The sequence below is a fragment of the Nicotiana attenuata genome, chromosome 5 (assembly GCF_001879085.1).
Source record: "Nicotiana attenuata strain UT chromosome 5, NIATTr2, whole genome shotgun sequence".
In the NCBI taxonomy this organism is placed as follows: Eukaryota; Viridiplantae; Streptophyta; class Magnoliopsida; order Solanales; family Solanaceae; genus Nicotiana; species Nicotiana attenuata.
The window spans coordinates 55118339-55145010 of NC_031993.1; the positions used below are offsets into that span (position 1 = coordinate 55118339).

Consider the following 26672-nt stretch of genomic DNA (forward strand, 5'->3'; position numbering starts at 1 on the left):
TTGGATTGGTCTTGATAAGAAATGAGACACTTAGTCTCTTTAAGGAAAGCTTAAGTTGGAAAAGTCAACCGAATATTGATTATTGAGTTAGAGGGCTCAGATGTAATTTCCGGTGATTCGGTTAGCTTCGGGGGATGATTGGTGACTTAGGAGTGCGATCGGAATTGATTTTGGAGGTCCGATATAGAATTAGGCTTGAATTGGCGAAGTTAGTATTTTGGCGAATTACGGTTGATAGGTGAGATTTTGATCCGAGGGTCGGAATGGAATTCCGAGAGTTGCTGTAGCTTCGATATGTGATTTTTGATGTGTGTGCAAAATTTCAGGTCATTCGGACGTCGTTTGGTGGGGTTTTTGATCGAATGCTGGTTTCGGAAGTTTTAAAAGAACTTAGGCTTGAATCCGATGAGAATTGATGATTTTAGTGTTGTTTGATGTGTTGTGATGATTGGAACAAGTTTGGATAATTTTTTAAGACATGTTGGTGCTTTTGGTTGAGGTCCCGGGGGGCCTCGGGGTGATTTCGGATGGCTAGCGGGATGAAATTTGGATTTGGAGATTTCAAATGTTGCTGATATCTGGTATTCTCGCTTCTGCGAGTCTTGGACCGCAGAAGCAAACCCGCTTAAGCGATGGGTTGACCGCAGAAGCGGTGAGGAGGCCTGGGCGCCTGGTTCCGCAGAAGCGTTGGTGTAGCCGCAAAAGCGGAATCGCTTATGCGATGTTGTGACCGCAGAAGCGGTTTGGTTCGAGAGTGGGATTTCCGCAGAAGCGGAAGGCATAGCGCGGAAGCGGTCCCGCAGAAGCGGGATGGGGACCGCATAAGCGAAAGTGCTGGGCTGATTATTAAATATTTCCTCTGCGAGCTAGGTATTATTTTCCTCCATTGTTGAGCATCTTGAGAGCTTTATGGGAGCAATTGAAGAGGGTTTCGACTGGAGTTTATTGAAGGTAAGATTTTTGAGTTAAAAACATGTCTATTATGTGAAATTAACCTAGAAATTCAGGGAATTAAGCCTAAAATTGATGGACTAGGCTTGAGTTTTTGATATTTCAATTTGGGATTTGACAGGTCATTTGAGCTCAGATTTTGGAGTTCTTGGTATGTATGAACTCGTGGCGAGATGAGGAATCCGGTAATGTGAGTTTTGTAATTTTTTGAGAAGTGGGTCCGGGCTCGGGTTTTGCTAGTTTCGAGATTGTTGCTATTTTTCGACTGTTTTCGATTGGGTATTGTCCCATTGGCATATTGTGATGTATTCGCCCTGATTTTGGTTAGATTCGACGCGCTAGGAGGCCGATTTGAGGGGCAAAGGCATCGCGGGCTTGAGATTTCGCCAGTTCGAGGTGAGTAATACTTGTAAATGATATCCTGAGGGTTTGAAACCCCGGATTTGCACATCATAGTGCTGTATTGAGGTGACTTGCACGCCAGATATGAGCGTGGGGAAGAGCACCGTTGGGGATTGTGACTTGGTCCGTCCCGATTGATGAAATTACTACGTATGTGACTGAAACTACTTGTTATCATCATGATTTGGGCTGATTGCCATGTTTTGGGCTTCGTGCCGATTATTTGAATCCTTTAGGGATTGATATCACTATTTTTGCATTACTTTGCATGTTATTTGATCTCGGTCCAGGGTTTTAATACTGTTTTGCAAATTTAGCCATTTTTCATGATTTGAAAACTTAAATGATATTTTACTGACGTTTTGAACTGAGAACCGCTATTTTATTATTGCCCAAGGGGCTTAGGTGCATTTCTGGACTGAGCATGGATCGGGCTGCGCGCCGCAGCAGTGTTATAGTGATTTCTAAATATATGGATGGCTCGGGCTGCACGCCGCAGCGGTGTTATATTGATAGTGCGCTTGGGCTGTAGGAGCCCCTCCGGAGTCTGAACCCCCACAGTGAGCGCGGGTACCCAAATGGATCGGGATGCACACCGCAGCGATCATATGCATTGCATTGCACTCATGCATTAGTTCCTGTTCGTATTACATGTCATAACATTCAGCACTCTCATTTTATTGGCATCCATGCTACTTCTTGCACCGTGTACCAGACGAACTGGTGTTAATTGTTTGTGGAGTGTTGTGCCCGAGGGGCTGACTTATGTGCTGACGTGCACTATCTGATTTCGCATTCATTTGCTTAACTGTTGGAAAGGATATTTTCAAAAGAGGTTTTAACTGAGCCCAGATATTTTCTAAAGGATTTTTATGGTCTCACTGTTTTTCTCAAAGATTTGCACTGTCCTATACAGCTTGATGGAGTGCTTTTACGTGATTTCTTACCGCTCAGTTATTATTTACTTTTATTGCTCACTGAGTTGGAGTACTCACTTTACTCCCTGCACCTCGCGTGCAGTTGCAGGTATTGTTCACCCGATAGCGGTTTATTAGCTAAACGAAGGTATTACCATTGTAGCTGAGCAAGGTGACCGCCAGCGTTCGCGGCACCGGACTTCGTCTTTTGATTCCAGATTTTATTTTGTATATTATTGACCCTGTAGTCGTGTTCAGACTTCTTTAGATGCTCGTGACTTGTGACACCCCGATCGGGTTGTGTTGGGGTGTAAATACTGGTTATTATTGTCGTTAAGTTGTATTTATCTATTCATTTATGTTTAATAATTGTTAAAGAGACGATTTAGGTTAGTTGGCTGGCCTTGTCTTCACGAGAGGCGCCATCACGATCGGGTTGGAAATTGGGTCGTGACAAGTTGGTATCAGAGCCTAGGTTACTAGGTCTCACGATTCATGAGAAGGTTTAGTAGAGTCTCGCGGAACGGAACGGGGACGCCTGTATTTCTCCTCGGGAGGCTGCAGAACCTTTAGGAAAACCTCCCATTCTTGGAATTCTTATCGTGCGTACTCGATTCAGCTTGAGATATAACTCTTGAAATTCCTTCCACACGTCTGTATGCACACATGAGCGCTCGATAGTATATGTGCCTTGATGGCTTGTGATTCCCCGATCGAGGGGCGAGAGGTAATCTTTGTGAGTATGTTGGGCCAGTCTGGAGGACTTGAGGCCGGATCTTTGCCTATGGCTTGAGCACCGAGGTGCTAATTATGTGAGCAAGTGTTTCAAACTTATATGTTCAGTATTGTCCTTATTAGCCGGAATGGCGGTTGGATATCCATGTGATGAGTATGTAGTACTGCGAGATGTATCTATGTGATCTTGGTAGTGACGAAGGAGTCTGCTGAATAATAGATGAGCTGTTAAGTGTTCGATTCCTATTGTGATATGATGTGTAGTCCGAGTTATGAGCGCGTGAAGAATATTTTCGTGTCTTCTAGTTGGGGAGTGAAGGGCATTACGTGTGGCGGTATGAGTTCAGACTCAGGAAGACTAAATGACTGTGTAATATGTATGACGGTGGAAGGTATGCGGAAATACTAAATTGAGGCGAAACAGGTGGGTTATCTCCTGCGGAGTGTTCTTAAGTGGTATGATCCTTATGTGTATGTTAGAAGATCTCGTGTGTTATTGAAGGGTACGTGTTGTAATTTGAAAATTCGGGTCGCTCAAGAGGGTGGACTCAACTGATGTGGGGATGAATGCGAGGTTTGTAGAGGATTACAGTACTAGATGATCTGTTTTTTCACAAACTTGTACATGATTTGAGTTTAATCTCACTATGGCACTGTGGCATCATTAGAGTAAAAGTGTTATGAGTTGTTGAGTGTGTCCTGATATATGGCTTCGAGCCAAGTTGGGGAGGTTGCTGTTGATTAGCTGATTGCACGGTGATGTGCTATGTCGGTTCCGTTTCGAGGTATGCTGGCGGATCAGTTCAGGTTGCAGAAATTGAGCCGAGGATGGCACGAGTGAAGCAAAATTTTGACAAAGGTTATATTATGTTCCATAGGGTATGAGAATCACGGAATGTCCAGACTTGTTGTTGGTAAAGAATGCTCGGTGCATAGAGCAGGAAGTTGCTGGGCTGTATTGGGATGAGGATCTAATTTTGCGGTATCGGAGTGCCAATAAGGCACGAGTGGTTCTGTTCGTTAAGTCAGGTAATTTGCAGTTGAATAAGAGTGAATGACTCTCGAGAATGGTTTATTGTGTTCAAGATTCTACATGTAACAAATCAGGTGTCTTAAGGTTGTGTATGTGGTTAGAGACGGTGTTTTCATCGGAAAGGTCAAGACTTGTGGTATTTTATGATAATTATGGGATTCTATGTATCAGTATCTGGAAAGTAAAGGTAACGAATTTAGATTCGCAGGAAGTTCTTCAGAGTAAAGTATTCTGGAATGTGGTATTTCTAGGAACATTTGAGAGAGTATTCAGTGGCTTATGGGTCTTAGACAGTGTGGTCTTATGTTTGAGTCTCGTGTGGTAACCTGGGTTGAGGCATTGTGGTGCTACAGCAAGAGGGGATATCAAGTTGAAAATGAATCAGAAGGAAATCTAGATAAATGAAGTAGCTTGTTAGTGGATCGAATCGGTAAGATAAGGATATGATTAATTCTTCGTATGTGTTCGAGGTAATGTGCTTTTGCAGGTATTGTGCAGCAAAGCTCTTGAGTTCTGACAGCTTGCTTAGCTTGGTTTGGATAGAAGGATTCAGTCCTGGCAGTTTAGCTTGTGCAAATGGAATTGGGAGAGAGTTCTTGTTGAGTTTTACCGTGGATTGGAGATGTATATATCTTCTATGGGCATGCGAAGCATGGAATGTGTAATGAGTTTTCTTCTAGATGGGATCAATGGAAGTTCTTGACTAGTCGAGCGAGTAGATTTCTGTGGCTCGGAAGGGAGATAAAAGTTTTCATGTTATTCCTGGATGGTATGGTATATGCGGTATGTTGTAGAGGGCCGAGACTGGCGTGTGCTAGGTTACAGTTCAGTTCTGAAAGGAAGTTCATAAGACCCTTAGGCAATGGGTAGCCTCAGATAATCAAGGAAATGGTACTGCTAATTGGAAAGGTAATGTGATTNGTTTAGTATACTCAATAGTTGAGGGGTTTGGTGAAGATTAGACTTGATTTAGGCTGAATTTCGGAATTGAAACTACGAAGAAGAAGAAGAAGAAGAAGAAGAAGAAGAAGAAGAAGAAGAAGACGACATGACATACATTATATTGCAGAAATCGTAGAAAAATTGTGAAAAATTGTAGACTGTTGTTTATTTATTTTTCTTTCATTCATTTACCTATTGTATGAAAGTTGAACAACATTGTATAAAAATTGTATTTAAGTGGATGATTTAGTACTATTTTGGACAAAAATATGTATCAAAAATGTGAAACATACATTTCAGGGGAAGCATGTCGAGTCCAAATATGTACCAAGTTTGTAGATATTTTGTAGATAAATTGTAGATTATTTGTATTCTGATTGTAGATGCTTTATTTTCTGTTTTCACAAATAAAAAACGACTAAAACTTCTACAAATCTTCTGAAAAAACGCAATTATGTCAAATATCCCAATTATGCTACAATTGAATGGGAATCGGGATATTAAAATTCAATGTACCCAGTTTGTAGATATTTTGTAGATAAATTGTAGATTATTTTTATTCTGATTGTAGATGCTTTGTTTTCTGTTTTCACAAATCAAAAACGACTAAAACTTCTACAAATCTTTTGCAAATAACGCAATTATGTTGAAAATCCCAATTATGCTACAATTGAATAGGAATTGAGATATTAAAATTTAATGTACCTAGTTTGTAGATATTTTGTAGATAATTTGTAGAAACATTGAAATTCTGTATTTTCATATTAATTTTTCAAATGATATGTAGTTTTGTTGTAGATTAAATGTAGAAAACAAGCCATTGTGAGTCTTATTGACTCACTCCTCACATTCAACCTATTCTACAAATTCACGCCTCTTTAAATACAATACAACCATACTTCTTGAATTTAAAGGTATAGCAATATATATAACTTAAAAAATATCTTCTCCTCTGCACAAGTTAGCTCCAACACAGACGAAGTGGAATAACAAGCTCCCATCAAAACTTTTAACACAAAAAAACACAAAGCTGAAAAATAAATAAACAACAGTCTACAATTTTTCTACAATTTATCTACAATTTCTGCAAATATAATGTATGTCATGTCTTCTTCTTCTTCTTCGAGTTTCAATCTGAAATTCAGCCAAAACCAATTCTAATCTTCACCAAACCCCCTCAAAATTGAGATATAAACTCCAAATCATATTTCCAATTATTTACAACAACACCCAATCCAAACAAATAATAATTTTTGAAACCCAAATTAGAATTCAAAGCTTCAAAGCTTTTTAATGGCTGTCAATGGTGGAATTGCTGCTCTCTTTTCCTTTCCTCTTATATTACTTAAATTTGGGATTGCGAGATAGAGAGAGACGTAGAGAGAATTCTCAAATCTTTGCAACAACATCCAATCCAAACAAACAATGTCTTTTGAACACCCAAATTCGAATTCAAAGCCTTGGCTATGAAGAAGTAATGGGATTTTGATACAGAGATCGTGGGTGTGGGAGGGAAACGTGGGTGAAGGTGTTGGAATTGAAGAGAGAAACGTGGGGGGAGTGGTATTAGAAGGAATATACGGCACCATTAAATTAGGAGTGTAATTAATACCCTTAAAAACCACTAATGGTATATAATTGGTAATTAGATATACTAAATGTAATTATATCAAACCTTAAACATTGAGGGTAATATAGTTTCCTATATGGCATAGGAATGTAAAAATTCCTTATGTAATTTAGTTAGAACTGCTAAGCCCAATATGTATATATATTCACGATGTGTATATCATACATGGAATACAGAGGATTGGCACTCTTTCATAGTATAAAGAGCCATAGTGGCCTAACTTTCTCGTAGCACTAAAATAATATAGCATGTCGAAAGACATAGCCTCTTCAAGCAATACTATGATTGCATACCTTTCCACACAAAATCTTGCTTGAACGGCAAAGCTCACTTCATCAAATTTCCTGTTATGGAAGACTCAGTTTCTTCCCATGGTGTGTGGTTGTGGTCTTAACCATCATATTGATGGTAGCGAACCAACACCAGCCGAGTTTTTAGATGATAAACAACCTAATCCAGCCTATAAATTTTGGGTTTGTCAAGATTAACTTGTGTTGAACTGGATTGTTGCTTCGGTATCGAAAAGTGTTTTACCGCATTTGGTTGGAGCAGAAACTGCTTGTGAAGCCTGGGATAAACTCGTGACAGCCTATGCGTTAGGTTCTAGGCCACAAGTTCGTGAACTAAAGACGCAATTGCATACTTTGCATTGAGATAATGCCACCATTGAGAGCTATGTTCAAGGAGCCTAGGGGATTTCAGATAATCTTGCTGCTCTGCAGCACCCAGCCATAATGATTAACTCGTCGAGTTTGTACTTGCCGGTCTAGGTCCTGCCTATCACCCATTCAGAAGAGCCCTTGAATCTCGTCATGAAGATATTTCATTCGAAGCCCTTTATTGCATATTATTGAATGAAGAAAGACAATTAAAAAGGGATGAAGACCTTACTGTTATAGACCCCACTACTCATTACACTTAAATCTCATTATCACCCACACGAGGCCAAGGTAGAGGTCGTGGAGGTTGGGGTCGTGGCATGCTAGTGGTGAAGGATATTCTCAGCAATTACAGAATCATAACCATTTAAACTCCACTAGTACACAAGCACAATATGATACTTCTGGAATTATTTGTCACAATTGTAAAGGCAAGGGTCATATTGCACGAGTTTGGCCTTCACCCAAGTCTAATAATAGTCCTAGAGTTACATGTCGTCCTCCCTCCAATTTAGGAAGCACTCAACACATCCTAGCCAGAACTGGTTGATGGATAATGGTACCACACATCATTTAATAGCTGATCTGGATAACTTAGCCATCCATTCCTAGTATCAAGGTCCTGAGGAAGTAACCTTAGGTAAATGATTCAACACTGCCCATCTCTCATATTGGAAAAAGGTTCTATATCTATTTCTAATCGAAAATTTTCTCTTGATAACTTTCTTCATATTCCAGATGCCAAATAAAATCTATTTTCCATTAATTATTTTATTAATTCTGATCAGGATTGTATTGAATTTTTCCTGGTTATTTTTTTTATTAAGGCTTTGAAAACGAGGGGCATTCTTCACAAAGGGCCGAAAGATGATGGCTTATACGCACTCCTAACTCTGCAGTCGTATCTCTCACGTGCTTTCTATGCTGCTTCACTTGGTGTCTAGCATGCTCGCTTAGCTCATGCCTCTTATCCTACTGTTCGTCGGGCTTTGCCATCCAATATTTTTTGTTCTTCTAGTTATAATTCCTCTAGTTTATGTTCAGATTGTGTTGTTAGCAAGAGTAACAAAATTCCCTTTGTTGAGTCCGGTTTTAAGGTCAATGGCCCTTTAGATTTGATTTTTTTGATATTTGGGGTCCTCCCCCGTTACTTCTAATGATGTATATCACTATTATGTTATGTGCTTTGATCATTTTAGCAAATATACCTGAATTTATTTTCTCCAATTTAAATTTGAAGTATTATCCGTCTCTATCCAATTTCAGACAACTGTTGAAAAATTCTTTGGTCGCTCCATCAAGTCCTTTCAAGTAGATTGGTGTGGGTGTGTGTGTGAATTTCAAGCCTTAACTTCTTATTTATGTGAGAATGGTATTACACAACATTCTTTATGTCCCTACACCCTAGAGCAGGATGGTTGTGTTGAACGTGAACATCGTCATATTGTTGAGACAGGACATGCATTATTAACACGAGCTAATGTTCCAGAATTTTTTTGGAATAATGCCTTTGAAACTACTGTTTACACTAGCAATAGACTTCCAGCTCCCCGTTTAAATCACCAATCTCCCTTTAAAGTTTTATTTAACATGAATTATGATTATTCCTTTTCGTGCATTTTTCGATGTTTATGCTTTCCTTGGCTTCGTCCATATACAAAGAGTAAGCTTTCACTTCACTCTAAACTATTTGTTTTCTTAGGCTATAGTAAGATTCATAAAGGTTACAAGCATTTTGATCCATGTTCTGCAAAGTTTTATGTCTCACGTCATGTTATATTTGATTAACATGTGTTCCCATTTGAGGCTACGAATGATGCTACGATGCCCACTAGTCAACACATACTATTGCTCCTATCAATGTCCAAGTGCTGTCATGTATCCACCACCATCTCCCTTTAGAACCACAATGTGATGCCTCATGCAGACCTTCCTCTTCCTCAACGGAGCAACCCTTGCAGTTACACACATTAATATCTCCTATTTCACGCAATGAGATAAATGAATCATCATCGACAGTTTCCTTACAACTACTTGGACCTTTGCCTAGATAGAGCTCCTCCCTGTGTGTTGTCACGATCCGGAATTCCTACCCTCGGAACCATGATAGCGCATAACATTTCACTTGCTAGGCAAGCCAACGTTAGATGTAATTATTACTCTCTCTGTTCCAATTTATGTGAACCTATTTCCTTTTTGGTCCGTTCCAAAAAGAATGAACCCTTTCTAAATTTGGTAACAATTTAGCTTAAACTTACAACTCTACCCTTAATTATTACTCCCTCTGTGCCCCATTTGGACTTGTTTAGGACCACAAATTCTAAAAGTCTTCATTTTTTCTTAAACTCCGTGCCCAGTCAAACAGGTTCACATAAATTGGAACGGAGGGAGTAATACTTTTTAATAATTCAAATAAAATGAAAACCAATAAGCTAAATAAACTGAAATAAAGTAGACAAATCTGATACATGACGATAACCAGATACAAATCCCAAAACTGGTGTCACGAATACGCGAGCGTCTAGAGTACTACCAATAATAGTTTGAATGAAAGCATAACTGTCTGAATCGAAATAAACAGCTAGAGAAATGTAGAGGGGGACTTGAGGGTTGCAAACGCTATGCAGCTGTACCTCAAGTCTCCGTCAAGCACCGGATTCGAGCAACCTACTGACCGCTGCTGTGACCAACTCCCAAAACTGTACAAAAGTGTCGAGTGTAGTATGAGTACAACCAACACCATGTACTCTGTAAGTACCGAGCCTAACCTCGACGAAGTAGTGACTAGGCTAAGGCGGGTCACTTATAATTACCTGCATGCAGTAATAATAATAATAACAGGGAAGGAAACAGGAAATGAAGGTAAATAAGTTAATTTATGATAATGAGCTCAATCCTCGCAACCAGAGAATCCAGAATATCAGACCTTAAAAATATCATATAAAAGGTTGAAAACTAACACAATAACACAGTGAGTACAACATACATAATCTGTTGCAGCACGCAACCCTATCCCACCGTGCACACACAATCCTCCCTTATTCCACCATAATATCATTTATCAATATCAAGAATCACATATCAAATCCATCGCGGTGTGCAACCCGATCCCACTATATCATCATAATCAATATCATATTGCTCCCTTATTTTACCGTATCATAATCTATTAACACCAATTATCACATTCACAACTGTTGCGGCGCTCAACCCGATCCCACCATATCATTATAATCAATATCAAAATCCTCTCTTATTCCACCATATCACAACCATTGAGGCGTGCAACGCGGTCCACAAATATTGACAATAAAAGCAATCACTTCAATAGCTCAATTTACAAGAACCTCTACAATTAAGGAATATGAAAGGAAAGTAATAAAGGAACCACGTACTAATCAACATAATACTACAAATAATACAAACGTAAAAAAACAAGTCAAGTACGTGACAATTAAGGTGAGCAAGTAATACAATTAAGGCAAGTAGCAACTAATCAGTAAGTCATGGAAGGAAGGAACAATTCAATACAAGAATAATTCAAGAACTATTTTTTAGGAAGATTACCTTACTGTATTTATAAATACATTCCCGCGGTACATGGAATACATAATTAAACAACAGTAATCCCTGTTTTTAGGCGGATTACCTTATTGTATTTATAAATATAGTCACTCAAATACATGGAATACAACACATTAGCAACGAAGAATTGATTTTGTTGAGCTAAATTAGGAGTGATATACGCTAATTGATCTTCTTTCCGTTATTAAACAACTGGACTCCCTATTTGTTAGGCGAATTTCGCGATTGTATTCATGAATACAATAGCGCGAATACAGTCGCATAGCTGGACTCCCCTATTTTTTAGGCGAATTCCGTTACTGTATTCATGAATACAGTATCGCGAATACATCGAATACTGTCGCTTAACAACTAAATAGTAGCTACAGGAAGTAATTATGTATATGCTAGCTATAAGAAGTTAATAGCCACTAAACAATAGTGATTTTTGAAAATTTCTCGATAAAATACCAGTGCCAAAATCAAGGGGGTTGGGTTATTACGGATATAGAAAAAGAAAACAGATTATCCACTATGAGATTTGAAAAATGGTTTCATATCCTGCTTCGTAATAAATATCTACTAATAATTATTTATAATTTTTATATAGAAGTTTTAATTTTAAGGTTATTTGCCCATAATCCAAATAACCCAAATCATAATTTGATATGGTTTATCCGCGCATCGCATGGTACTAATACTAGTTATCATTGGTTACAAATTTATTAAAGAATGTTCAGAATCAAGTCTAAACAGGGCTAATAGTTACTAATTCGTTGGGCTGGGAATGATTCACGGGTAAAGTTGAAACAGGCATATGTAGAGGGAGAAAACTACCCTCTATAGCCCCTCAAAATTTTAATAGCCCATGTTTTGTCCTACTTACAAAAAATGGCCCTTCGGCCCAAACGTATTGCATATAGTAGCCGAAAGGAGAGTATGACAACATAAGCGCCGTAGCTCAGTGGATAGAGCTCCTGTTTCCTAAGCTGAAGGTCGTAGGTTCGACTCCTACCTGGCGCGACAGAACGTTCCTTTTTTGCCTTTTTAAATGTTCTTCTGGATCTGATAAGTATTGGCTAACAATTGAATGAAATATGTAATGCAGGTCATATTTCACTCACTAAGAAGGTGGCTGAGTGTTATATACTATTTTGCTTGCACATGATGTTAGATTATTAAATTTCATGTGTAGCTTGTTTTCAAGATATGCTATCATGATAGTTTCTTATTTTTAGGTAGATCTTAGAACGAATATTATATGATGGAATAATTAAATGATAATGAGGTTTTGTAAGGCTCTTCTCTTCTTTTAAATTATCGAACTTGAGTGAAGCATGAGCACCAATCTCGGGATTGATTTTCGACCAAATCCAACTCGAGATTTCAGCGTGACAGTATTTACAATAATTTACTATGTCAACTTGAGAAGGTGTTAGTAATCCAACATTATTTTGCAATGTATAAATATTGTATCCTAAGTTCGACAGTGTATCCTTAGTGTATATTGAGCCTATCTCGAGTGTGCTTGTGTATCTAAAGTGTATATATTTGTGTACCCCAAATGTATTTTGTATCGCGAATGTATAATCTGTCTGAACAATGTATCAAAATTGTATATAATGTGTATTTTCTAATATGTAAAAATAGTGTACATAAATTATATACAATTTTGTATGTGTAATGTGTGCACACTGTGTATTTGGAGTGTATCATGTATTTTTGTGTAGTGACAGTCTTTTTTGCATATATTTTGTATAGTTGCATTTATTTTGTATATTTTTTGTATAGTGATAGTCTATTTTGTATAGTGACAGTCTATTTTGTATATTTTTTGTATAGTGACAGTCTATTTTGTATATTTTTTGTATAGTGACAGTCTATTTTGTATATTTTTTGTATAATGACAGTCTATTTTTGTATATATTTTGTATTTTGTATAGTGACAGATTTTGTATATATTTTGTATAATGATGGTCTAGTATATATAAATTTTATAGTGGCAATCTATTTAGTATATTTTTGTATAGTGACAGTCTATTTTGTATATATTTTGTATAGTGACGGTCTATTGTATATAAATTGTATAGTGACAGTCTATTTTAGTATATTTTTTGTATAATGACAGTCTATTTAGTATATACATTGCATAAAATTTGTATATAGAGTGTATCGTGCATCTTGCAATGTATCCATAATATATCATAAATGTATCCTTTTTACATAGTGCAATTTTACTAATACAATCTTAATCTCGAAAGGAGTATTGAGGGATGAAAAAGCAACAAAATCCGTGATACCATTAGCATATGAATAGACACTCCTCTAACCCTATTACCCACGTCTTCTGGAATAAAAAAAGGTCGGAGTGACAATAATGACGAAAAGGAAAGGAAAGGCAAGAAACAACCCAACTCTTGTAAATATTGAAACGTTGTGTTTGGCAAGAGCAAAACCAACTTCTTCAAAGAAAAAGAAGATGGAAAAGGGAAGTTTTCATAGTATTCGAACATGGAAAAATCCCAGTTCTTTCCTAAGGTATTCACAAATCAATGGCTGGTTTTAAACCTTCTATGCTCTTTTCTACAATTAATTACTCAATAGGCCAAGAATTAACACCAGAGCATTGAAGAAGCTAAAATCAGAGATTAAAAGAGACAAGAAGGTAAATTAGCCTGATTAACACCAGAACGTTTCTCTGCTTGTTGATGGGGAACCTTCGGAATTGGAAACTATAATTGATGGATTGAAACAGTCGATGATGGCGGTGATTGAAGCGGCGGGGCATCTACGAGGATCGACAGTGAGGTTTGTCTTTGCAGCCATGGCGTGGTCGCCTCTCTTTCTGGGATCTGTCTTTGCAGATCTGAACCTCTTAGTTAAGTACTTTTAGGCTAACCACTAGAATTACTTTTGGGCTATAAAATGCATACTGCAATTTTTGGGCTACTGGATGATATATGTTTGGGCCGATGGGCTATAAATGAATTTTGCTCATGTAGACGTCGCTCGGGTAATTTATAAGAATGGCCCTAAAATTAAGTGGTCTTTCACTTTTAACCTATGGTTCATCTTTCTGCAATTTTTTGCCAGAAAACAGACCAGATTATGTGTATGCAAGTTTGAACATTATCTTAAACTCAGCAGTGGCTGATAGAGCCCAATTGACACCCTACGGGTATATATACCTAATAATTTCATTTACATTTATATCATAAAGATATTAGTAATAATCTATAAACCCAAAAATAGAATATCATGCAAATTGAAACATGAGGGCTGGCTACGAAGAAACTAAATCCCACCTAACAGGTCAATTTCATGCACAATTTTTGTCTCACAACTTAGTGGCATCCAAAAAGTTCCTTACAAGGAAATTGGCGCCTAACCAGAAAATGAGCTTCAGGGGTCTTGTTTCACTTCTTATGTTTTAAGCTTGACAATCTCTTAAGCCGACCACACTTGTTTAATTCAAATTTCCGTTAGTTTCAACATGTTCCTGTAGTATATCTGGAAAAAAATTCTATACTTGCTTCGTCCGAGGCTCAGCCAAAAATTTCATCCTCATTCATCCAGAAAGATCAAGAGGGGACTGGGAAGATGATCGAAAGCATGAACACTGCATGATATCGATGCATCATGCACATATCATTTCTAATGCAGCAGGAGGGACAACTCTTCTTTTCGCCAATACAAAGAGATAAGAAAGTACATAAGACAGAAATGAGGTCTTTTATACAAAAAGATGCATCTGTGTCTCTGGTCACCCTCTACTCCAGCAAACCCACTCTAATCAAAGTGTTACTGTTGTCCGTCAGCTGCATAGTCATTTCTTCTTCAAACTACAATACACAGCAGAATAGTAGTCAGAAAAAGAAAGAAAAAAAGATCCTGAGCAAAGACAGTTGTGCCGAAAGCTAATTTTTTTTGTTTTTAAATGTGAAGAAAGATAACATCCAATATACAAGAATCAAGCAGCAACATGACAAACACAATGAACTAAAGGGACTAATTTTTTCCAATCATCAAATGTAGTTAAAATTTGAACTCTACCTCTGGAAATTATAATGGTGAAGTTCTTCACTAGCAAAATATTACTTAAAAGTTTTCCAGCAAGGTAGCCTTTAAGAACTTCAGAAAATACCATATCTGGGAGATCGAGAGGGGTAATTTAGATAGTGAAAAGACTACCTTCATATGGGCACGACTAATTTTTGGAGAAGAGCGAAAATTTTAGGGATTCTTCAGAATTTCTTATGAAAGGGTACGTATAGAAAACACATGGAAACTCCTTTGGGAAAGGGGAGAGGAGTGAAGGCCACAAAATTAAGGGTTGTTACTTGCCAGATTATGCATATTTTGACCCAAAAATCAGATCCAAATGTATAGCTTTTCAAGAGTGCATCTATAATGAGCAAATAGCTACCTGTAACTACCATCATCTTGGAATTGTATCATCAAATAGCTCCTTCCAGATCTGGTGTAAGTGTAATGAGCATCGGCTTAAATGAGATAACTGGTGTGTAGCTGAGCTCATACGTCACTTGCCGTGACCCAAAGATGTTGAACTTCCCGACACTACTATGAGCAACCTCTGCGTCAGAACCCCTTTTAAAGACCACCCTAGCACGAGAAGACTCCTGATAAACTTCAGTTTCTAACTCCTTCAATGGACCAAACCGCCTAAACATTTTATTAAGGTTCATTTCAGAAGGAAGAGGACCACCTTCTGCAAAGTTTAATATGAGTTCTGCTGGCTCATGCTTCCTCTTCTCAATGTCCTCCGGAGGAACACCTGGCGTCGTGTCATCATCCGCAATGGATTTTCGTTTTCTAGAGTATGGTCTACGACCTGGTTTATTGGGTTTCTCTGGATCATGAACCGTAAGCTGACGTTCTCCTTCCCCACTCTGACCATTCTGCAATAGCTGCTCCTCACCATTGTTTTGTACAATCCTGTCTGTCCAATAAGAATCATTTACATCATCGAATTCAAATTCTTCAGCAAGCCCAGCTGCAGTTTGTGAAGCTTTCCTCTTTCGACCACCACTAGGTCTTCCGGCCGATGCATTCTGCCTCCGAGTATGCTGGCTCAAAGCAACTGAATTTCTAAATCCCGAAAAGAAAGAAGTGATGGTTTTTAAGAAGTTGTAGCCTTTCAGTGGAGCCCATGCCACCAATTGAAGTTGTGAGAGCAACTCATTCGGGGAAGGCAATTCAGTCGGAATCACAACTTTTCCCTTTGGAGAGTCCTGCAATTGAACATCAGCCCCAGTTTGATCACTGTTGCACTTCAGAAGTGAGGCTGACCGAGTTAATTGGCTTGCCGCTCTTTGAATGCATTCACCAATACGGAAGGACGGCTTAGGGGATACAGATGCTGTGGTTGACACTTTAGCTGCATAAACACTTGTTCTCTTGTCCGATCCATCAGTAAGAGAATCAACAGCCTTCCTCTTTTTGCTAGAAGTGATTGTTTTTCCATCTTGATCATCTTCACAATCTAGAGAATACTCACATTCCACATTAACCATCAGCTCTGACATGCTTCGCTCTTTCTTTTTCGGCTGGGAAATATCTTTTGAACCATGCTTACGTTTGTGAGCAGAGACTTTACTGGTGGGATGTTGCTCGCTGTCTTCTGAAGCTTGGCCCTTTTCGTCAGTTGCACTGTCCGCATGTGGAACTTCAGCATTTTTTTCTAGCAATTCTCCACTTAGCAAGAATTCTGGTGGTAGACGATATCCTTTGAAGCGACAAAAGGCCACTAGCTGAGCTCGAGCAATAGCGAGAGTCAACCTATCAGCCCGACAAGTTGGTGATAGGGCTAATGCTTTCATATAGTGCATGAGCTTATCAGGTACAAAGGAAGTGACTCCAGTTGATTTGTCCACTCCATATCTTTTGCTTGATTCTTCACGAATCCCAGTATTCTCCACAATCTGACATGAAATCTCGTCATAGGAATCTTCAGGTGTGCATGAGCAAGCAAGACCAAGCTCAACCCGTCTAGAAACCTCTTCCAAAGCACAGCTTATAGCCATTTGAAATGTTTCTGAATTACTTTGCTTCTCAATTTGGGAGAAATGAGAACAGAATGGCCTCAGCACAGATGCATCATTCCAAGCAAAAGTACGGTCTCCAAAATACGCAACCAAAAAGCTGTCTTTTTTGTGGTACTTGATGGCCTTTTCTGAAGCATCGGAAGGATCAAATATCTGTCCAGGCCACCATGGATGGCTTCTGACTTTTCCCCAGACTAAATCAGATATAGAGTACTCGTCGTCATCAGTTTGCGGTGGAATGAGATAACCAGGTTGCATCTTCAACAAGCTCACAGGCTTCTCATTCAACATCACTGTGTGGCTAGTCTCGGAAGCAACTTCTTCAGTTCCTTTGTCTTGCTCTGAAGATTCCTGCACAGGATCAGCATGAAGCTTTTCAACTTCACCTTTCTCTTGTTCATCGGCAACCTTCATTTCTGCAGCATGCGCACGGAAAACAAGACCCTCATTTTCCTTCGAGGAATCATGGTACTCATTGGCTTGATTCGTCTCGGCATTGCTGGTATGAGAAATACAAGTTTCTACAACTTGATCTCCAATTGGAGGAGGGACATCAGCACCAGAATTTGTTACAGTTTGAGATTCTATAGCACCCTCTACATTAAAGTTTCTTTCTTCAATTGACATTTTATCAGCAGTTGCTGCATTCCCAGCCTCATGATCCATCTCAAGAGCAAGCATATGATCATGCTCCACTACACCCTCTTGATTTGCAGTAGATTCAGATTCTTTGGTAATATCTGAATGCTTTCCTGTACTAACACCTTCTGTATCATGAGCCAAATCATGAGCTTGAGTAGGATCCTCTCTAAGAGCAGTGTCCTTAGTCTCCACTTTCTGTTCAGCCTCGACCTTTAAGTCATTATCTTCTAGTAAAAGAGGCAACTTCCCATTAACAGCATCAGAATCTGAAGTTTTGTCAGTATCCTGAAGTAATGAAGTCTCAGTCAAAACATCATCGTTAGATGACACTGCACTCATCTTGGGATCGCCTTCTTTTCCTGCATAGTCATCAAAAGGCAATAAGCTCTCGTTGTCAACACGCTGCAGCGACATGTCCCCCTCCAATCCTTCCGGCAGGAAGTGGGTTACTCTGTTCGTTTCATCCATCGTGTTCATCTCTCCTATGCTAACCATAGTCTCAACAGACACTGTTGTTTCAGCTGTTAAAATATTTTTATCCACGGTGCAACTTAAACTTGTTGTGGCAGTTCCAAGCTGGGCATCCCCATCCCTGTCCATTTCAACACTATCTCCATCAGTTCTGCAAGCTGGTTCATGAGAGGTTTCCAAGGGTCCAATTCCCGCATCATTTTCCAACCTGGCGTCAACCTTCACTAATTTCAGACTTTCATCATTCATGGGAAAAGTCAAAGTGCCAGTTGTCCCGTGACGAACCCCCTCGACTTCCATCTCCTCAAAGTTTCCTGTATCATGAGCACTCGCCTGTTCAGAAGACAGTAGGAGATCATCACTAGGAATTTCACTAACTCCATCTGCTACCTTAGGCTGTATATGTGGCAACTCGTCTGAACCACTTAAGATCCCATCTTTATCACTGGATACTGGTATTTTTAATATTGAGACCTCACTACCATCCATAGACACCTCTTTAAGATTACCAGTTTGGGCTTCCAAATGAGAAGCTTCTGGCTGTGTACATAAAGCAAGATCGCTTTTATCTTCATGCATGGTATCAACCTTAAATTCCCGAACCTCAGCATGGTTTGCTTTTTCACAAGAAGAACCAATAGCCCCATTTTCTGCTGCCAAATTTTCCTTCAAGCTATGTTCTTGCTTGCCAGGGTACGATGGCGCAGTGTTACCATTGATGCCTAAGGAGTGATCATGTACAGCTGGGGCGTGCTCAACTGATATTCTTGAATCACCACTAACTACCTTGATATCCCTTCCCTTATCTTCAGGGATTGGACTGTTTGGTCTCAAAGAAACTGTGTCATCAACAGAATTGCTATTATTATCCTTGTTAGGGAACCCACCATCTTGATCATACACATCAGTTTCCATGGGTTCAACATCAGTACGTGAATTCTCATCCTTGTTGCTCAAGTTATTTTTCTCTTGATCATGGACATCGGTTTCCATGGTTTCAACATCAGTATGTGAATTCTCATCCTTGTTGCTCAAGTTATCTTTCTCTTGATCATGGACATCGGTTTCCATGGTTTCAACATCAGTATGTGAATTCTCATCCTTGTTGCTCAAGTCATCTTTCTCTTGATCAGGGACATCGGTTTCCATGGTTTCAACCTCTGAATGTATTTTTTCTACCAATTCACCATCCCCTGACTCAACTCTTTCATGATTGGCAACATCTTTGTCACTAGCCTGGCTAACTATCTCTGTGACTGAAGTTTCATCTTTTTCAGAAGAATCCATTCTCAGATTGCTAGCCTCAATATTAGAACTGTCTATTGGCACAAATGAAGAAGATCCAGCCAGAAGTTCAATTCCAGGATTCCACACCCCATCATCAGAAAGACCCACTCTTTGCAGTGTCAAACCAGCACTCTCTTTAACAGATACAGAGCTTCCCACAACATTCCCCTCCTCACTAACTCTGATGTTGACTTGCTCCAAAACTCTATCAGCTGTTTCACTCGCAGCCTCATTGTCCACTGTCTCGGAAACATCGCCCGCGACATCAGGTGAAGTCAAACCAACAGATTCAGTGCTCCTGACAACATTACCCTCAGCATCACCGAAGCTGACTTGCTGTACAACAGTACAAGCTGTTACACTCGGAACAATTTCAGCGCCAGATGTCACAGAAACATCCCCGGATGACCCTGCAACATAAAGTACACCTTCAACCCCATTTCCAGTATTCCTAGATGAATCCTCAGCATCCCTTGACAGAGAATCCCTATAAGCATCGGCTCCTTTTCCCGATCCCTCATGCCCCAATTCAGCACCATCACCACAAACCCCATCAACAAACACATCAGAACCTACCACCTCCACCATTATCTCCCCGCCATCCCCCTCACATCCCAAATTCTCCACTAGGGTTTCATCACCAGTATTACCCACAGTGGGCTCTGAAACACTAGTGACTCTACTTACCCCTTCTTGCTCATTCATAGTTACAGAATCTGGGTACAAGAAGAGCAGAAAATTTTCAACTTTACATATCAAGTATCACCCTAAAGACAATAACTCCAAAACCCTAGTGGGCACAGACTAACAAATCTAAGCATGTGGATCTACAGAATCAAGAAAACAGCATGAAAAATTCAAGATTCGCACAAAAAGCATAGGCCCAGATAGTATTCTGTGGAGCAATTCAAGAAAACTGAAGAATTAGAGAAAAAGATTTTACCTTTTAGAGCTACTCACGAAAGCTGAGTTTTTGAGGTTTTACTGTGTGTGTGTGTGTGAGAGAGAGAGGGAGAAAAGGGTTTGTATAATAAGGAAAAAGGAAAAAGGAAAAGAAAAAGGAAAAAGGAAAAATTGAAAATGAATTGAAACAGAAAAGCATAAGCCGAGTTAAGTGTTTGCTTGTCCTTGCTTCTGAATCTTTGAAACGTAATTGCTGTTCCACAGTAAGATAATGTGACTATCCAACGATATCTTGACACGCTCTTGATTTGACTGCTCGTATAGCAGGAGAAGTACGTGCGCTTTGAGTTATTCAGGAAACTTTATTGGCATAAAAAGGAAATTCGTAAAAGTTAGAGGCCTAAGTTCAATTTATAATAATGTAATGCTGGTTACTTTGGGAGGGCGTACACGGAAGGTGCCCAAAAACTGGTTTTTGGAAACTTAGAGTTTTTTTTATCAAAATTTATTTTTAGAAATTGATCATATTCCATAAATAAATAATATTTTTTGTAAAAAATGAAAAAAAGAAGTTGCCAAGATTTATGGCCAAATGGGAGAGCAATGTGTTTCAGCAACAAAGTTCTAACTTCTAACACAGAAAAACTTAAAGTAATTTTACTTAGGACCCGTTTGTTCATAGATATTTTTTTTTCAGAATTAAGAAAAAACATGTATTTGTCCGTGAAATTTTGCAAGTTTTTGGAATTTTTTAAAAAATGAGTTTTTAAAAAGCATTTAAAACCACTTTTTAAAAAGAATCAGAAATTTTTGTTTCCTCACTTCAACATTTACATTTCCAAGCATAATTTTAAATTTCAAATAATATTTTTCATCTTAACTCAAAATACTATTTTTTCTCAAGTTATAGTTTTTATATCGAAACACCTACCTAAAGTCCCTTTTTGGGCGATTCCATATAATAAAGAATTTCTTTTTGCACATATGCCAAAATCATGATAAATGGGGTGGTTTAAATTAGTGATCATATCAGCTTCCATAATCCATGTTAAATAGTTCATACTTTAGTATTTAGATCATAATCCTGATTATTAATTTTATTGGACAGGCTCATATTTGCCTCTCAATTGATAAATAGGATACATTTGTTTTTCGTTTAAGTTTGGTCCCAAATATGTCGTAAGTGTTAGTGGATTACCTTAAATTTGCCCCTCAAAAATAACACTTTTCCAAGTTATTAGAAATTTCAATTCTAGACTGTGATTCAAAAAATAATTTAACATAATGCTCCTATCAATGATTTTATAATTGTCTGGAACTTAATGACTTTCACAAAATCCATAAATAGTACTTTTCCTCAAGAAAACTTATCTAGATCCATGGTCTTTTTTTTTTTTTTTTAATTGTATTGAGCGGAAGCCTTCTTTAGAAATTATTTCTCTCTTTTCTTTCCTTTACGGAACAATTTTGATGAAAAATTGTTCAAGTGTTATAGAGAGTGTCATGACCCAAAATCTCACGTTAAGGTTTGTGATGATACCTAATCTCTAAAACTAGTTAAGTCGGTCACTCATAACAATTAAAGCAATAAAATATCATAGGCGTAATGGCTTCCTGGCCACTTAAACTTGCATCAGTTTGTAAAGCCGATACATGAACTTGCACTTTTCCCATTTGAACACTCCAACTTGATGCAACAAAAACTAATAAACACATTTGACCGTTGACTATGCCTATATGGAAGCGGCGCAACTGACATGGCTAAATTGTGTAAAGGCGCGTGGACAGTAATTATTTTTATTAAAAAAGAGAAAAAAAAAAGAAAAAAAAAAGAAAAAAGAGATCTTTCTCCTCCCCTTCTATTTTCCCCTTATGCTGTCTAACGAAGCATGTGTTCAAGATCAGCAAACAATATTTGGCAAATGTCTCCTTGAAGATCAACGTCAAGGTGCATCCACTTGCTATTCTATCAAGATAGTCACAAAGAATAATGAGGCTGGTGATGATTATGAGGGGGAAGAGGCCATTTTGAAGGTATTTTAACTTCCAGTCCGTAATTAGATCTTCAAGATTATTTCAGTCCGGATCCATCCTAAACCAAAGAGCATCGGGATCCCCTTTTGGAAATTAATTAGGAAATGACAACAGTCTTCCCTACCAAATCCAGAATGACCACCTGAGCTGCTGCTATTAGTACTGACGGCGTCGAAGGACAGAAAACCTAACAGGTAGGCCTGAGATCGGTCGGGTTTGAAGAGGCCATAATTCCTCTCCGAGCTAGGACCAGGCTTGAGGTTCTCGTTAAACAAGGCAAACACGTATATGTTCAAATCGGAGTTAGGCCTCATAGGCGTTCCCTTCTTCTGACCAATAAGCTTCATTAAATTAGAAATTGAAAAGCTGTTAAAGCTTATTTCAGACCAGGTGTTTGATAAGTCGGTGTCGATTGGGCGACTCATCACTGATGTTGGTGTAGCAGTTGAGTTTGAGGAGAATGAAGACGAAGAAGAAGATGAAGAGAGTGAGCTTGATGATGAAGAGGAGGATGATGTTGGAAAAGAGATGAAAAGTAAAGGGCCCACAAATTGGGACCTTGAATATACAGGTGTCAACAAATATGAATGAATGGATGACGTGACTATATAAAATAATAAATTAAATCCATGTCAGCAGCAATTGAACAACACGCACCATCAAAAGTATTTATTAGTAGTCATTTTTTCAAGTAAAGGTGTTCAAATGGGAAACTCAAGAGTTTATATATCGGCTTTACAAACTGATGCAAGTTTAAGTGGCCAGGAAGCAATTTCGCCAATATCATATAATGAAGCAGAATTTAATATAAATGCGAAAACAAAGATGATACAAGCCAACACGATGATAATCATAACAAATCCCCAAGACTAGGTAGTACAGAGTAATGATCTCTAACTGAATACATGAAAATATCTCAAAAATACAATATTGTTCGGATAAAGAATTGACAGTATAAATGTAATAAAATGACTCCAAGGGACCGCGACGAACAAAGCAGCTCTACCTTGAATCCTTGCAATCAAAGAAGCTCTCACAACATGGGTCCGCTACCTCCAACACCTGGATCTGCACAAAAATATACAGAAGTATAATATGAGTACACCACGGTTGGTACCCAGTAGGTATCGAGACTAATCTCGGTGGAGTAGTAACGAGGTTCAAGTCAAGACATTCACTAGTCAAATATAACCTGTGCAAAATGAGTATATCATAGAAAACTGATAACTCAAAATATAATGGAAAACAGAAACAACACCCCCTTTAGAGTGTGCGATAACAACTCAGAGTAATAAGCCCATCTTTGATCCCAAACATCAAATAGAGGTGAGGCATGTGATAACACATCAAATGCAGTTATTAACTCATATAAGGGCAAAACAGAAGCTTTCATAAACAATTATGAATACATTTAACAACCCCGTCTCAATATAATCACAACAACAATAAGGACACCCCGAAATATCATATAACATCATCAACAATGCCGCCCTTATTACGCTGCATGTGCACATAAAAATGATAAGCTACCCTTATTTCGCAACATGCGCATATAGCCACCCTTATTTTGCCACGTGGGCAACCCGAGATAACGCCACCCTTATTTCGCCCAATGCATACTATAATAGACATAATCGTACGGCAAAAATCCCGTGCTGGCACCCCTAATCAATCCGCTCAATATGTTCACAAGTGCCACAATACCTCAAAACAATAATACCAAGTGTCACAATATCGCAAACAATGATACCAGAGTTACAACATTATGTGTTAATACCCAATTTTCCCTATATATTTTAAATATACAAAAATACATTCGAAATAGCATATATATGCATATATAAACATGCACAAGGTTTTTATTATTTTTTCCATAATTTTAAGGGTTTAAATTGATTTATTTTCCCCCTTTTTATCCATAAAACCCCAATAAATATTTTTTTCAAATTATTATTATGATGATTTACTCATTTAATCTCTATACTTATGCAAAAATATGGTTAATATATTTTTATGCATTTTTATAATTGCATTTGGTATTTTTAAGCCAAATTGCATATAATTGCAATGTTAGCCCATTTAGTGTATAATTACATTTTATGTGTGTAAAATTGGTCCCTATATTTTTAAAATGACAATTATATATTTTAAATCATTTTCCAAAAATTACTTATTATTTATTATAAATTAAAATAGGGAAAATTGGCTCTTTAAATTATAGCCGAATTTGGCATTTCAATTATAGCCCAAATTGGACCCAACTTCAACCCAATTTATTATTAAAATACCCGACCCATACCCTACATATACTTACCCAACCCATCTACCAGATCAAATCTTGACCGTTGATATCCCAAATCAACGGTCCATACCCATTCTTTCCTTTTTAATTCCTAAACGACCCCTAACCCTACTAATTCTCCAAAACCCCCGCCGCCCTGAAATCCTCTCTGCTCTCAAACACTCTCAATCTAACCCTAGATCTTCAACCGCCGCCTCCTTCTCCGGTCTTCTCCAGTGACCACCTTTCAACCCCAAGCCTCCAATGGCTCCTCCATTGCCTTGCTCATCTTCTCTGAGGCCTTCAAGGGCCCTGGGCCACGCCGACTTATGTCTAGGGTTGCTGTTTTGGCTGTTCATGACTTCTCCGATGTGATTCTAAGCAATATCACACTATATTGGTTACGATCTTTGAAGTTCTAAACAGGTTCTTCCGTTTCTATTTGGGTTTCTTCTGAAACTCTAATTTTTGTTTACACCTCCTAGATCTGGGCTATTTTTAAACGATTCAAGTCTGCTCCTTTTATGTTTTACACTCTTCTTGAACTTCACTTGCAAAATCATCGATTTCAAGTTGTTTTACTTTCTTTTAAAATTAGGGGTTTTCAGGACTTCTTCTACACTTTGTTTAAATCGATTCTTCATGTTTTAACTTCTATTCTTTGCATATCTCGAACGATTCTATGCTTTTACTCCTTTTTCAACTCGTCTATGTTGAAAACCCTAATTTCTTAGCCTCAACCTTGGGTTTCTGAGTTTTGTTTTGATAATATGTTCGGTAATCTGTATGTTTCTATGATTCTGTGATTTTTTGCCCTACGTTTGTTTGCTATGGTTCTTAGTTGTGGTTATCCCTGCCTGTTGTGTGATTTTGCCTATTTGGTTCACCAATGTTTCTGATTCTTCACTTCTCCTACCTGTATCATGCTTAGCTTACTAATTCAGACCATGCTCTACATGAATCCCTAATTTTATGTGTGATTCTTGTCCTACTCGACCTCTTAGGGTTCTGATTTTGCTTACCATGTGTTTGTTCTTATAGAGTGGTGCTAAATCAGTGTTACNAATACTGTAATATGTATAAATATATATATATATATATACATATATACATATATATATACATATATATATACATATATATATATATGTATATATGATGTTCTAAACGTCAATACCACACAAAAGGGGGGGGGGGGGTGATTTGTGTGGTACCCAATTTTCGATCTAGAAGAACCTGGTTCTTCTAAGTGATCTAACTACTACTGTTTGCGGAATTAAAAGTACATAAAATAAAGAACACAGAGATTTTTACATGGAAAACACCTGGCTCAAAAGGTGAAAAAAAACCACGACCTACTACTCAGTAGGATTTTCCCAAACTTTCACTAAAATCACTGAGCCAAAACAACATTTACAAAAACTCTTTGTAAACCTAAGGATTAACTTTAATCCCTTTGTAGCACACGGCCTCAACTGTTGCGACAACTTCAAGTTAGCCTATAACTTGAATACTCAAAGTACCTATTACAATTGCTTCTATAAAAGCTGAAAGGTACAACTTTGATCCACCTACTACAATTGAACTAGAAATAAAGAAAGACACATAAAACTCTTTATGGAGCTGGTTCTTCAATCTTGTTCAAGTAGCTTCAGGAGTGCACACTTAAATCTCACATAAATTGCTTGCAAAATCGCCTTGCTCTTTTTCTCTCAATTTAGTTTTACTTCTGCGTATGTACAACACCTGTAAAAGAGAACAATCACTGTTATTTAATGAGTTAGTAATTGGAGTTTGATTGAGACTCAATTGCTGATCTTCCATCGAAGTTGAGTCCTTGACCAATACAACCTCCAACCCTATCCTTTATCCGGATTGTGTTCTCTTCTCATAAGGAGACTTTCTCTCCTTATCCATATGCAACCTTTTCGATCAGTTCAGGAGATATTGCTGCTTGATCAATGGGACTTATCTCCTTTACGTGCATCTCACATGTATAGGTTGATAAACACTGTGCTTCACATGATGGACCTGGTCCATGACTGAGTTTATTTGTCATTCTTCAAAACTTCACCTGTTCTTGGGCCAACAAATTCCCCCTTTTTGATGATGACAAACTATGTGCTTTTTACTGATCAAAGAACCTGTAAGAACTC

At 38.2% G+C, this 26672-nt stretch overlaps 1 protein-coding gene and 1 non-coding gene across 3 annotated transcripts; one reads left to right on the forward strand and one right to left on the reverse strand.

Moving 5' to 3' along the window:
- Nucleotides 11785–11856, forward strand: TRNAR-CCU. Its single transcript has one exon. It is a non-coding gene; the product is annotated as a tRNA-Arg (tRNA).
- LOC109225879 lies at nucleotides 14341–20340 on the reverse strand. Of its 2 annotated transcripts, XM_019390687.1 has the most exons (3): nucleotides 20242–20340; nucleotides 15260–20014; nucleotides 14341–14675 (listed from the first exon to the last, which is right to left on the reverse strand). In XM_019390687.1, exon 2 carries the CDS (start codon nucleotides 20001–20003, stop codon nucleotides 15291–15293), a length of 4713 nt encoding a protein of 1570 aa, XP_019246232.1. In that variant the 5' UTR covers nucleotides 20004–20014; nucleotides 20242–20340; the 3' UTR covers nucleotides 14341–14675; nucleotides 15260–15290. The 2 variants fall into 2 exon arrangements, with proteins under 2 accessions (XP_019246232.1, XP_019246231.1); XM_019390686.1 differs by having other exon boundaries at nucleotides 15260–20335.